The sequence below is a fragment of the Lithobates pipiens genome, unplaced genomic scaffold, assembly GCF_037356315.1.
Source record: "Lithobates pipiens isolate NorthernLeopardFrog02 unplaced genomic scaffold, aLitPip1_a1.2 Scaffold_23, whole genome shotgun sequence".
Lineage (NCBI taxonomy): Eukaryota > Metazoa > Chordata > Amphibia > Anura > Ranidae > Lithobates > Lithobates pipiens.
This window is the reverse complement of record NW_027507785.1, coordinates 58,030,704-58,045,465: the sequence shown is the minus strand read 5'-3', so window position 1 is coordinate 58,045,465 and position 14,762 is coordinate 58,030,704. Positions and strand designations below refer to the sequence as shown.

At 44.1% G+C, this 14,762-nt stretch overlaps 1 protein-coding gene across 1 annotated transcript in view; it reads right to left on the bottom strand.

Annotated features, from left to right (window-relative positions):
• The window catches only part of CELSR3 (cadherin EGF LAG seven-pass G-type receptor 3), a 256,060-nt gene that overhangs the window by 121,070 nt on the left and 120,228 nt on the right, over nucleotides 1-14,762 (bottom strand). Inside the window, exon 3 of the mRNA XM_077451691.1 lies at nucleotides 1,419-1,641. Within this exon, the coding sequence (XP_077307817.1) occupies nucleotides 1,419-1,641 (223 nt within the window). The remainder of the gene's footprint in view (nucleotides 1-1,418; nucleotides 1,642-14,762) is intronic.

Genomic DNA, 14,762 nt, shown 5'->3' with positions numbered 1-14,762 from the left:
GGAAGGCTTTTCTCAAGAATTTAGAGTATAAATATGGGAATTTGTACCTATCCAGTCAAAAGAGTATTCATGGGGTCAGGTAGTGATGATGGCTTGCCACAGCTGTCCCAATATATTCCAGAAGGTCTCCAGTAGGGTTGAGGCTTTGTGTAGGTCCCTCAAATTTCTTCAAAAACAAATTGGTCAAACCATGTCTTTATAGAGCCGACATAGGGGTACAGTCAAGGTGGAACAGAAAAGGGTCTCCCCCAAACCACTACCAAAAATCTGGAATAGCACAATTGCCTACAATGTCTTTGTATGTTGTAGTATTGACACCGCAACTCAACAATACGGATGAATGTCCACGAACTTTGGGCCATATAGTAGGTGTGATGGTCAAGCTTCGCAAACTCTTGGCCATATATTGGAAGGAAGGAAGGAAGGAAGGAAGGAAGGAAGGAAGGAAGGAAGGAAGGAAGGAAGGAAGGAAGAAAGAAAAGGAAAAAGGAAGAAAAGGAAAAAAAAAGGACGAAAAGGAAAAAAGAAAGAAAAGGAAAAAAGAAAAAAGACAGGAAGAAAAGGAAAAAAGAAAAAAGAAAGAAAGAAAGAAAAGGAAAAAAGAAAGAAAGGGAAAAAAGAAAGAAAGAAAGGGAAAAAAGAAAGAAAGAAAGAAAGAAAGAAAAAGGAAAAAAGAAAGAAAGAAAGAAAGAAAGAAAGAAAGAAAGAAAGAAAAGGAAAAAAGAAAGAAAGAAAGAAAGAAAAGGAAAAAAGAAAGAAAGAAAGAAAAGGAAAAAAGAAAGAAAGAAAGAAAAGGAAAAAAGAAAGAAAGAAAGGGAAAAAAGAAAGAAAGAAAGAAAAGGAAAAAAGAAAGAAAAAGGAAAAAAGAAAGAAAGAAAGAAAGAAAAGGAAAAAAGAAAGAAAGAAAGGGAAAAAAAGGAAGAAAAGGAAAAAAGAAAGAAAGAAAGAAAGGGAAAAAAGAAAGAAAGAAAGGGAAAAAAGAAAGAAAGAAAGGGAAAAAAGAAAGAAAGAAAGAAAGAAAGAAAGAAAGAAAGGAAAAAAAGGAAGAAAAGGAAGAAAAGGAAAGAAAGAAAGAAAGAAAGAAAGGAAGAAAAGGAAAAAAGAAAGAAAGAAAGAAAGAAAGAAAGAAAGAAAGAAAGAAAGAAAAAAAAAAGGAAAAAAAAGGAAAAAAAAGGAAGAAAAGGAAGAAAGAAAGAAAGGAAGAAAGGAAGAAAAGGAAAAAAGAAAGAAAGAAAGAAAGAAAGAAAGAAAAGGAAAAAAAAGGAAGAAAAAGATAGAAAGGAAATCCTTATCAACCCATAAGAGACGGAAGCGAATGAATAAGCATCTAAGACCTCAGTAGTAAGACAGTCACCCTGCACACCAGCACAGACCTCCTCATTATCACATGGACATTGGGGACAGACGGTGGCACTTACGTTAGTGACAGACTCATGTGAAATCTCTGCCGCAGACCCCGGAACATGACAAACGACTTCGGAGGGAAGGAACGCGTGGACAGCTCGCAGTATGGCTTTTCGAAGCTTCCAGATGGGCACTGACAGGTGAATCCTCCTTCCGCCAGATTGGTGCAAGTCCCCCCATTCCTGCAGACCCCGGGCACACACCGTCCTGAGCCGCTGTCCACTTCACAGTTGTCACCTGTGAGGCGAGATAAAATGTTTACATCACTGATCTTCAAAGATGCGTTGAAGTGTATGTCACGGCAAAATAAACAAATATATATTATCAATAGCATTAGTATTAATAATAATAATAATAATTATTATTAATCTAATTATTATTATTATTATTTAAAAAAATGCAGTACATCTCCATAATACATGCACATGCCTCCACGTTTTATCCCTTTAAAAAAAAATAATATGGCATCTCCAGTCATGTTTCATGTGACACCCATATTAGGGGGTGTCCATAGACCCCCACACCACCACAAAACCCTCCTTATTACAGAATATAGGGGTTCTTCTTCCCACCGGCCTCTATCAAATTTGCAATTGGCACAGTTGTGTGTGGCTTCGCCGGCACAGCCACGTCACTCATTCACAGGAATCCACAAATTAAAAAACTACAGGTCCCATCTTCCGCCATGGCAGAGGGACTGTAGTTTTGAATGGAGCACTTGTAATCCAATGACATTTCTTTTGGCTCCATAATTGAAAGTCCGAGTTGGATCACGAGTCTGCAGGAGCAAAAGCATTGCACCCTCGATCACGGCTGTAATGCTTTGCAGATTAAAATGCTAAAAATTTCAAAAAAATTAATTAATTGATTCATTTACACTTTTGCTTTTTGAAAATGTGTGCATTATTTTTTGGAATTCTCAATAAGGCCTGGTTCACACCATTTTTTAGAGCGTTTTTCAGACACACACTACAGTCCATTTAACTTGGTTTCCTATGGATGTGGTTCACATCTGTTCATTTTATGGAAAGGGCCAGGATTTTTTTTTTTTTCCTGGTTTTTGGTTCCATAGACTTCAATGGTTTAAAGATGCCTATTGAAAAAAAGCACAAAATGCACCTGCAGATTTGCACTACAGAACGTGTTCCATAGGAAACCATGTTAAATGGACTGTAGTCTAAGGGTCCTTTCACACGGGGCGGATCAGTTCTGATCCGCCCCGTGGATATCCGTTTGCTCAGCGGGGATCACTCCGCCGATCCCCGCTGAGCAGGGAGATGACAGCTCCGTCTCTGCACACTGCGCAGGGACGGACCTGTCACAGCGCCGCTCTCCCCTATGGGAGATCGGATGACGACGGACCGCAGTGCCCGTCGTCACCCGATCCGATCCGCAGACGGATGGAAAAATAGCTTTTTCCTCCGTTACACTTTTTCGGATCGGAGCGGGTCGGATGTCAGCGGACATGTCACCGCTGACATCCGACGCTCCATAGAGCTCTATGGAGCACCCGTTCAGGTCCGCCTGAAAAACTGACAGGCGGGCCTGAACGGGACGTCAGTGTGAAAGAGGCCTTAATCTGCAAAATGCAAAAAGCACTAAAACTGCATAGAGTTGAATCCAGCTGGATTCACCCCTATGCAGTTTTAGTGCTTTTTGCATTTTGCAGGTTTGGACTACAGTCCATTTAACATGGTTTCCTATGGAACACGTTCTGTAGTGTAAATCCATAAAATGCAAAAAGCACAAAGGCTGGATTCACCCCTATGCATTTTTAGTGCTTTTTGCATTTTGCAGATTTGCACTAAAGATCGTGTTCCATAGGAAACCGTGGACTGTAGTGCAAATCTGCAAAATGCAAAAGGCACTAAGGCTCGATTCACATCTATGCATGTTGCTTTTGAGCGTTTTTGCAGTGCTTTTTGGGGTGCTTGCCGCGTTTTTGGATACGTGTTTTACCGCGATTTTGCGGGTTATTTTTTTACACTGTGGTTGCTTAGCAACCAGATATATACAGTGAAAAAAAAATGAAACGAAAAAACGCAAAACGCAAATCGCGGCAAAATCGCTGAAAAAACGCGGTACTTGCGTTTTTGATGCAGGTCCATTGACTTCAATTACATGCAAAACGCTGCATTTTGCATGAAAAAAAGTCCCCGACCCTTTCCAAAAAACGCAGAGGCACAAAAATGCATTGATGTGAACTTGTTCCATAGGAACCCATGTTAAAAAATTTCATTGCATTTCTGCAAAATGCAAAATGCATCAAAAAACGCGCTAGTGTGAATCGAGCCTAAAACTGCATAGATGTGAATCCAGCCTAAAAAGGCATAGGTGTGAATCCAGCCTTAAAGAGCCTGCAAGTATAGTGATCTGACAACACGCAGCATTTTTGTGGTCAAGTTGTGTCAGCCCTCCCAGGTTACGTAGATTAAATGCCCCTTTTTACTGCCCCCCTAGACACCTGGATCAACTGCCCCTTTTTACTGCCCCCCTAAACACCTGTGTAAAAGGATCCTAAAAGGGAGCAAATAAGAGCAGCTCATTGTTAGGCTTTGCATTCACGTTGATGTACTGTAAGATCAGAAACACAAAGTAAACAATTTCATACATCACAATATACTGTATAAAATACTATTTAGTTCTGTAAATTGTTAACTAATAAATGTCCACTACACATCTCTTCTATCTGGTATTTTAAAAAAACTGACATAAGTCTGGATCATTATTCCAGCCAGATTGGGTCAGGGGTGGGAAGGGTCGCTTGCTCCTTCCATCACAGCTGGGATGAATGGATGACCTTTACTTTCATGGCGGGCGCAGAGCATTCTCAGAGCTGATTAAGTGTGACAGGTCCATGGACACGAGCCGAGCCGTCAGCAGCAGCTGTCTAATGCGATACAGAGAGAGCCACCTGCAGGACTCCTACACAGCAAACCAGGAGTACAGGTTGCCTTTATCATGATGAGCTACTCATAGACCCCTTTCACACAGGCACTAAAACTAGCACCCTAAAACAGCCGCTGCCCCGGGGGCTTTCACACTGGAGTGGTGCGCTTGCAGGATGTTAAAAACGCTCCTGCAAACAGCATCTTTGGAGCGGTGTATACACCGCTCCTGCCCATTGAAATCAATGGGGAGCTTCTCACAATGTGCATTAGAAGCTGCAGCAATCAGATAAAGCCCATCTCATTTCCTTGTTGAAGGACATGCAGCATCATCTATAACAAGGGTCTCCAAATTTTCTAAGGAAAGGGCCCAGTTTATTGTCCTTCAAACTTCAGAGGGGGCTGGACTGTGGCCAGTGGAAGAGGGAAATGTCCTGGTGTCAGTGGGAGTAAACAATGCCCCTTTATTTGTATTAGGGGGAGAAAATAGTGCCCCATTATTGGTATGAATTAGAGGAATAGTGCCCCATCATTGGTGTCAGTGGGAGGAATAATGCCCCATCATTGGTATCAGTGGGAGGAATAGTGCTCCATCATCGGTGTCAGTGGGAGAAATAGTACCCAATCATTGGTATCAGTGGGAGGAATAGTGCCCCCTCATTGGTGTCAGTGGGAGGAATAGTGCCTCATCATTGGTGTCAGTGGGAGGAATAGTGCCTCATCATTGGGAGGAATAGTGCCTCATCATTGGTGTCAGTGGGAGGAATAGCACCCCATCATCAGTGTCAGTGGGAGAAATAGTGCCCAATCATTGGCATCAGTGAGAGAAATAGTGCCCAATCATTGGTATCAATGGGAGGAATAGTGCCCCATCATTGGTGGGAAGCATAGCAACCTATCATTGGTTTCACCTTCAGAATAGTGATCCATCGGAGTCAGTGGAAGAAATAGTGCCCAATTATTGTCATCAGTGGAAGGAATAGTGTTATATCATTGGTTTTACTGGGTGGAATAGTGACTCATCATTGGTATCAGTGCAAGGAATAGTGCCCCATCAACAGTGCCAGTGAGTACAATAGTGCCCCATCATTGGCACTGGTGGGTACAATAGTGCCTCATCATTGATGTCAGTGGGAGGAATAGTGTCCAATTGTTGGTGTCAGTGGGAGTAATGGTGTTCCATCTTTGGTATCAATGGGAGGAATAGTGACCCAAGAATGCTTACAGTGGGGGGAATAATGCCTCAAGGGCCAGAATAAAGCAAGCAAAGGGCCACCTCTGGCCCCCAGGCCACAGTTTGGAGTACACAGATCTAGACCTTTCTCCCCTAGCCTGACTGTCCCTCTTCTATACACTGGATTTTAGTTCTTTCAATCGTGGAGGATCAGCATCACAGAATGGTCTGCATGCAAATAAAATCTGCATAGGGAATGCCCACTTCTCCAGACTAATAATAAAGCAATTATAGTGATGTCCACCTTAATAGTAAATGCTGTGCACTATGCAACTCAATGCACACAATAATAACACAGTCCTAACAAAACGGAGATAAATCCACAACATCAATGTGCAACGCTGTATAAATATTTGATATACAGTTTTTCTTTTAACTTTCAAAGGTTCTATAACAGCGACAAATGCCTTCTTCCATGATGACAGAACACCCACACCAATAACAACTTCCCAATGTGCTTCTATGAATGAAACCCTTGTGTCACCTCTGTGCTCACAGAACTCTCACCTCCACAATGATGTAGTCAAGCATGTAAGTATTAATCCACCAGGGTTTCTCCATACCTTGGATCCTCCAATGCCTCCTGCCCACTAGGGACCACCCTAGTATGATTCCCAGTATCTCCAAGCAATATACAGGGTAAGGTACCTTTAAGACTCTTGCATATTCATGCAGCCATATTTGCCTTGCCCATGTAGGGGAAAGATAAAGAAAGACCTCCCATAGCACAGTATACTGGTAATAACCACTTTATTGTAATAGAATTGCCCTCACATTTTAAAAACTAGCAAAATCGCAACAAAACATATATGTGTACCTGGATGCACTACCACAATTGTCACCTCCGGTCCACGTCTGCTTCCGATCACACCCTACGCGTTACGTCAGGGGAACGTGACTTCATCAGGGAAACCGTTTGAGTTATATGTCAAACACAGGGTAGTTGAATTTGATCAATGGTTAACCCCTTCTCACTCACCCCAGCAGCTCCCTAAACAGTTTGAGGGGAGCATGAAGAATCATCCATCACATGACCACTGTGGTCACATGATCAGAAGTTGGTCCCACCGGCTGCTGATCTTTAGCCTGGACCAAGATGCCATAGACAGCTCAGCCTTTTTGTTGTTGGGCATTCATAAAGGGGCTAAGACACGATCAAAACGTATGATCATAATTTATCGATCGCATCTCTGTTTCCACCAAGTAATCTTATTGTCAGGAATCAGCAGCAGGGATAGCCAAATCTGAGTAGCTGCACTTTGAACAAACCAAAGTAGTATTTTTTTTACAATAAAACCAAAATGTGTCAGAATACCTAAAAAAAAACAACCTAACAAAGTAACACCAAGCCTAACTATATATAAGATATATGAATGTGGAACACAGAAAAGCAGGCTAAAACTGGAGGTGCAGGGAACATAATAAGAGGAAACAAAACTGGGCTCAGGAACAAGTGGAAGTAGAAACAGGGCAGCGGGGTTCAGGGTATAGATACAAGGCAAAGAGCACGATCAAGAGAAGGAGCAGGATTAATGGCTAGCAGTATCTGGCAGCAAAGCAAAACACTGACGAGAGAGGCACTAGTAGAGGAGGAGCTAAATACCCTCCCAGCAGCCAGCATAAAGTGGAAAAAAATTACCAGAACGAGCTGGCTGCTGGGAGATACCCGATGGTGGACACCAAAACTACAACCTCCCACTCTGGGAAGCACAGTGCCACCAGCAGGGGATTCAGGTTCTGAGACTCATAAACGAAAATGATCAATAATTTTCTTCCCTTACTGATCGACCCTGTACGATCAAACCTGTCAGTCAATAGTGGATTTTAGCCCGCTGTCAGCTCATTCTGGATCACAGGAGATCACAAGTCCACTCCTGTGACCCAGAAGAGAAGTATGATCAAAAAAGCTTGGCTATACTTCTCTTTAAGAGCCGGATCACACCAGAATCACAGAGCGCATTTCTATGTGATTCCTGTGCATTCCTCTGCAGTGCGGTTTTGCAGCCCAGTTATTTGAATGGGCTGAAATGATACTGGAATGCACAAAAAAGTAGTAGAAGATATTGCACAACTCACATCCCCACCTCTCCCCATCTGACATCATCGGGGGCACGTCGTATCTGACGAAACGCGCTGGAGAACCTGAGGTCATGACGTTAAAATGATCAATAATTTTCTGTCCTTGCTGAGCGACCTTGTTCGATCAAATCCAATCTAAATTGAGTCAAAGTCGATCGGAAGAGAAGTTATGGCTATTCAATCACTTGCAGATTTGATCATTTTGATTGAATCACACATTGATTGGATACTGAAATCAAAGCACGTATGGCCACTATAACTCCAGTTTCCTTCTTTTTACTGAGTGAAAAGCTTTTTAGAATTTGACACTCAAATCGCAAGGCAAACATTTCACGTATTAATAACTTATGTGGATTTTTGTAGCTTTCCCCGCTCCTATAAATCAAGCTGTACACGTTTATGTTTCAGAAGCCTGGGTAAGGGCTCGGAGTGCCACTTCCAGCACGCTATAAATGACATGGCGGCTGGACGAATCCGGCCCATTGTGAGATATTAAACTATATAAAAATAATATTTGCGGTATATTAAACTGTCTTCTGTGCAGGAAAAGGACATACGTCTGATAGGATTATATTGTTTCCAGTGTCTGTCCTCTCCTCTGATAGAACAGACTGCAGGGCTGCGGTGCCAGCGACAGATGGCACAATACATATGATGCCTTTCTCGGCTTTCAACAGATAAACTTTCAGTTTCAGATGAAGTGCCGACAGCTCAAAACAAACTACAAACTAGTCCGCTGTTTGCTTTTGGTTGCAATGCTTAGAAGAAAACTTTCCAAAAAGACTCCGACGTGAAACAGCTAATGAAAGAATTTCTGGGTTTTGAAAAAAAAACAAACCACTATACTCACCTCCCTGCTGCAGCTTCGCCGTGATACTCCAGCCACCCCCGTCGGCTCCAAGGCTGGTGCAAGGATTTTTGACTCCCTAGGCGAAGCCTCATTTTGCCACCCCCTTGGCTCCACCCTTGACTCTACCTCCTTTTCCCTACCCATGTAAACCCTACTTTTTTAATGAAGCGCCCATCAAATGCAGCCCACCAGCACCCATCAAATGCAGCTTCACTAGTGCCCATCAAATGCAGCCCACCAGCGCCCATCAAATGCAGCTTCACTAGTGCCCATCAAATGCAGCCCACCAGCGCCCATCAAATTCAGCTTCACCAGTGCCCATCAAATGCAGCTTCACCAGTGCCCATCAAATGCAGCTTCACCAGTGCCCATCAAATGCGGCCTCACCAGTGCCCATCAAACGCAGCCTTACCAGCGCCCATCAAACGCAGCCTTACCAGCGCCTGTCAATGCAGCTTACCAACGCCCATCAACCCAGCCTTTCCAGCGCCCATCAAATGCAGCCTCATCAGCGCCCATCAATGCAACCTACCAGCACCCATCAATGCAGCCTCACCAGTGCCCATCAAATGTAGCCTCACCAGCACCCATCAAATAAATACAGTCTCACCTCTGCCCATCAAATACAGTCTCACCTGTGCCCATCAATGCCGCTTTACCACTGCCAATCAATGCAGGCTCACGGGGGGTGCTGGACACATGTCAGAGTGCCAGACTCAGAGCCGCTCAGGGGGGTGGGCTGCCTGGACACATGTCAGAGTGGAGAGCGCCTGGAGGGGGGTTGCTGGACACAAGTTACATGTCAGAGCAGAGAGCCGCACGGGGGGATTGCTGGACACATGCCGCCCGGGAGGGTATGGGTGTCAGTGCTTGACACATGTCAGAGCAGCTGGCTGGTGGATAGTTGCAAGCTTTGTGGACAGTGCAGGAGTAGGAGAAAGGGGGGGGGGGTGTGGCTGGAAGAACCTCAATGAATACGGCACCTCATCCCTGTTACTGGATTTGTTGTGAGAAGGAGGAGGAAAGGGATTATCGCGGTGCCAAAAACTACAGGGACACTATATATGTATAAAAAATATTTAACGATATAATTTTATTTTAATGACAAAAATGCAAAAACACTGAACAAGTACAAACAATATGACACAAACAAAAGTTGATACAATGGGTATCCCACAGCCATAGATCTTGTGTTAGCCTGTGATTTGAGATATCAGCTCCTACATGTTTCGCCAAACCATTGGCTTCCTCAGGCAAATGATACCGCTCCTTTACTGCTCCAAAGATGCTTCTAGCAGGACTTTTTTTAGCGTCCTGCCAGCGCACCACTCCAGTGTGAAAGCCCTCTGGACTTTCACGTTGGAGACAGCAGCGGCTCTTTCAGGGCGATTTGCATGCGCTATCTTTAGTGCTGTAGTCCCTGCAAAGTTCCCCAGTGTGAAAGGGTGTGAAAGGGGTCTACCGCAGACGGACCCATCGCCCCAGTGTGAAAGGGGCCATCGAGCAGTGATGGCGAACCTTGGCACCCTGGAAGTTTTGGAACTACATTTCCCATGATGCTCAACTACACTGCAGAGTACATGAGCATCATGGGAAATGTAGTTCCAAAACATCTGGGGTGCCAAGGTTCACCATCACTGCTATAGAGGGATATGCTTTGTTCATATTTCATGTCTGAGGTTTGCAAATACATTAAAACCTTGGGTTGCCAGCCTAATTTGTTCCAGAAACATGCTTGTAATCCAAAGCACTTTTATATGAAAGCGAATTACCCCATAAGAAATAATGGAAACTCAAATGATTCGTTCCACAACCATTTATTCATAGGTACTTCAGTTTATAGTCCATATAAAAAGATTATAGCAGTGTGATCGGTTGTGTAACCATAAAATGTCCATCCAAATGGAAGGTGACTACAAGCAAAATCCAGCAGGAGCTACAGAGTATAAAAGAGAAGAGTCGCCACTAAGTGTAGCAATATGTTGCTAAATACTGTACCTTCATTAAATGTAACCATATTGCTACACTTAGAGGCACCTCTCTTCTCTTTTATACTCAGTTGTGACATGGCGCTACTTGTATATCAAGTCAAAATGTATTTAACCACTTGCCGCCCGCCCTATTACAAATAGACGGCGGCAAAGTGGTTTCATAATCCTGACCGGACGTCATATGACGTCCTCAGGATTATGAGCCGCTGCGCGCCCCCGGGGGCACGCATCGCGGCGATCGTTGTTGCGGGGTGTCAGTCTGACACCCGGCAACTACGATCTCGGTAAAGAGTCTCCGACGGAGACTCTTTACCACGTGATCAGCCGTGTCCAATCACGGCTGATCACAGTGTAAATGGGAAGAGCCGGTGGTCGGCTTTTCCTCACTCGCGTCTGTCAGACGCGAGTAGAGGAGAGCCGATCGGCTGCTCCTCTGACAGGGGGGGTCTGTGCTGATCGATTATCAGCACACCCCCCCCCCCCCCAGGATGCCCACACTGGACCACCAGGGACGCCACCAGACCACCAGGGAACAGGTAATCCTCCCTAGACCACCAGGGATGCCAATGGTCAGCACAATGGATGCCAATCAGTGCCCATAATGGATGCCAATCAGTGCCCACAATGGGCATCACTGATTGGCATGCATTATTGTTTGGCACTGATTGGCATCCATTAGTACAGTATAACACCAATGCCGCCTATGAGTGCCCACCTGTGCCGCCTATGAGTGCCCACCTGTTGAGTGCCCACCTGTGCCGCCTATGAGTGCCCACCTGTGCCGCCTATCAGTGCCCACCTGTGCCGCCTATCAGTGCCCACCCATGCCCATCTTTGCCGCCTATCCATGCCCATCTGTGCCGCCTATCCATGCCCATCTGTGCCGCCCATCCATGCCAATCCGTGCCAGCTATCAGTGCCAATTTGTGCCACCTATCAGTGTCCATCCGTGTCGCCCATCAGTGCCGCCTATCAGTGCCGCCTATCAGTGCCGCCTATCAGTGTCCATCAATGCCACCTCATCAGTGCCACTTCATTGGTGCCCATCAGTGTAGCCCCATCAGTGCCCATCAGTGAAGGAGAAAACGTACTTATTTACAAAGTTTTGAAACTGAAACAAAAAAAAACATTTTTTTTTTCAAAATTTTCGGTATTTTTTTATTTGTAGGGAAAAAAATAAAAACCGTATAGGTGATCAAATGCCACCAAAAGAAAGCTCTATTTGTGGGGGAAAAATTATAAAAATTTCATTTGGGTACAGTGTAGCATGACCGCGCAATAGTCATTCAAAGTGCGACAGCGCTGAAAGCTCAAAATTGGTCTGGGCAGGAAGGTGTTTAAGTGCCCTGTATTGAAGTGGTTAAAAATGTTGCTTGTCTTGCAAAACGCTCTCAAACCAAGGTTTTACTGTACTTAAAATATAGTTCCTGTCCAACATGGACTCACTGTACACATTCTTCTACCATGAGAGCTAAGGGTCGGTTCACACTACAACGAATTGTGATCTGACTTGTCAGCCCTATAATGGGAATTACATTATAGTCAATGAGAGCCGCCTTAATGTACACTACTGAAGTCGCTCCGACTTCAGAAAAGGTTCCTGTACTACTTCAGGGCGACTTCTAGGCGACCTGTACCCATAGAATTCAATGGAAGCCTCCAAGTCGGTTCTTCATCTATATTGAAGCGACCTTACAGGAAAATAAATTAGTTTACCCATGCAAACCCCCCCCCAGAGAGCTGATTATTCTCTGATTGGCCACAGCCAAAGTCGCCTGTCCTGGGGGTGACTTGAAGTTGTGTTGTAAGTTGCTCAAAGTCGCGTTGAAGCCGCGTTGAAGTCGCCTTGCAAAGTCACGCTGAAGTTGTGTTTGCCCCTGTGTGAATCGGCACTTAACATCCCCCAGATCACAGGGGGTCTTCCCAATGACCACAAGCGTAAGGAGCATTCTTCCCACTGACCAGCACACTAATGTATCATGAGTTGTAGATATAGGAATTTTTAGCAGGGGTTCCCCGAGCCTGGAAATTCATTTGAAGGATTTCTCTGTGTTGAAAAGTTTCTCTGTGCTGCATTAGTATTTGATTTTACCAGGTCTTTCGAGCGCTCGCTATGGCCGCATAATTGCCTTTTGGTTTGCGGCTTCCCTGTGGTGGCTGCCTCTTCCTATTTTCTCCAACTTCCCTTGTATTATCATCTACTTAGGGTCTGTAGGGTTCCCAGGCGTTGCTTTTTTTTTTTGGTTGACGCATATTTCCCCTGATGAAGCCTGATAGGCGAAACATGTTGGGATGACGAATGACATTCAACCCACAGTGAACCTTCGTTACAACCACCATCAGGAATTTCTCAGAACAAATTAGAGTGTTTGATTACTGTCTCTTTTTAAAAAAAAATGTCATCAACCTTTTGTACAATAGTAAATTTCCGTGTTTTGTTAAAAAATCTATTTACTGTATTTGAGTTTTCCATCGTTATGATATCATTCTATTAACCAGTTCCCGACCAGCACACGCCGATGTACGTCGGCAGAATGGCACAGGCAGGTATATTGGCGTACAGGTACGTCCAGGGCCATCTTTAATATTGATTGGACCCCGGGCAAAAGATTTCTTGGGCCCCCCATGCAATTTCACTCTCCACCTGCTCTGAGACAAATAATAAATAGCAGCTAGACTTAATATCAGTTTATTGTATCAGATCAGGCAGCAATTGTGATTAGTTGCCAACTGTTACAGTATATCATTACTTTTTACTAACTGGTTGCTAGAGGTTACAGCACAAATTATGGCTCACTGATTAGTTGCTAGAGGTTACAGCCAATGATTTCAGCTTGTTAATTGGTTGATAGAGATTACTGTACAGTAATACTGCTGACTGGTTGCTAGAGATTACAGCCTAAAATCTCCTCACTGCAGGGGAGCATGATACACATATGAATGCCACCTTTATTTACATATTAATGCCACCGGCCGCAGCTATTTACTAATGTTAATGAAACCACCTTTTACATATGAATGAAGGTTATTTATATGTAAACACAGGGTCTGCAGGTGAGTCATCTGTACACAACAATAGGGCAGAGCTGGGCAGCATTAGTAGCAGCACTTCACACTATCGGGATATCGGGACACAGCACAGGTCTAAAACTTCAAGGGACAAGGGAATTTAAACTGGGAGAGTTGGCAAATATGGGGCAACTGCTTTGGGCCCCACAATAATGACAGGGCCCAGGGCAGCTGCCCCTTTTGCCCTGTCTTAAAGACGGCCCCGGGTACTTCAAATCTTTAATGCCGCCCTGCCATCGCAAGCATGCCGCCGGCAGTGCGCTCGCGTGCTGGTTGGGACCCCCGTGAGTCCAGTCGCGGGTACCCGTGGACTCGATCGCCGCAGGCATACCCGCGAATGTCTCACTGGGCGGCTGAACGGAGAGATGCCGTTGTAAACAGCATCTCCCCGTTCTGCCTAGCAACAAGTGACACTGATCTCTGCTCCATGTGATTGGAGCAGAGATCAATGTTCACTAAATGAAAGCCCAGCCCCCAACAGTTAGTAACACACCCCTAGGAACACTTAACCCCTACACTGCCACCCACTGGTTAACCCCTTCACTGCCAGTGTCATTTACACAGGAATGAGTGCATTTGTATAGCAGTGATTGCAGTATAAATAAAAATGGTCCCAAAATTGTTTCAAAAATGTCCGATGTGTCCACCATAATGTCGCAGTTACAATAAAAATCGCTGATCGCCGCCATTACTAATAAAAAAAATAATTAATAAAAATGCCATAAAACTATCCCCTATTTTGTAAATGCTATAACTTTTGCGCAAACCAATCAATAATCGCTTATTGCGATTTTTTTTTTTTTACCAAAAATATGTCAAAGAATACGTATCAGCCTAAACTGAGGAAAAAAATGTTTTTTATATATATTTTTGGGGGATATTTATTAAAGCAAAAAGTAAAAAATAATGAGTTTTTTTTTAAATTGTCGCTGTATTTTTGTTTATAGCGCAAAAAATAAAAACCGCAGGGGTGATCAAATACCACCAAACGAAAGCTCTATTTGTGGGAAAAAAAGGACGTCAATTTTGTTTGGGAGCCACGTCGCACAATTGTCAGTTAAAGCGACGCAGTGTTGTATCGCAAAAAGTGGTCTGGTCTTTGGCCAGCAAAATGGTCCGGGGCTGAAGTGGTTAAACGCCGCTATAGTCCCTTTCTCTCTGTCCTTTTCTTCCAAATTAGTTGCATTAGTATGTTGATAAGGAGGAGGAACCAAGGAAGGTAAAATATAAAAAGTTTTACCTTCAGC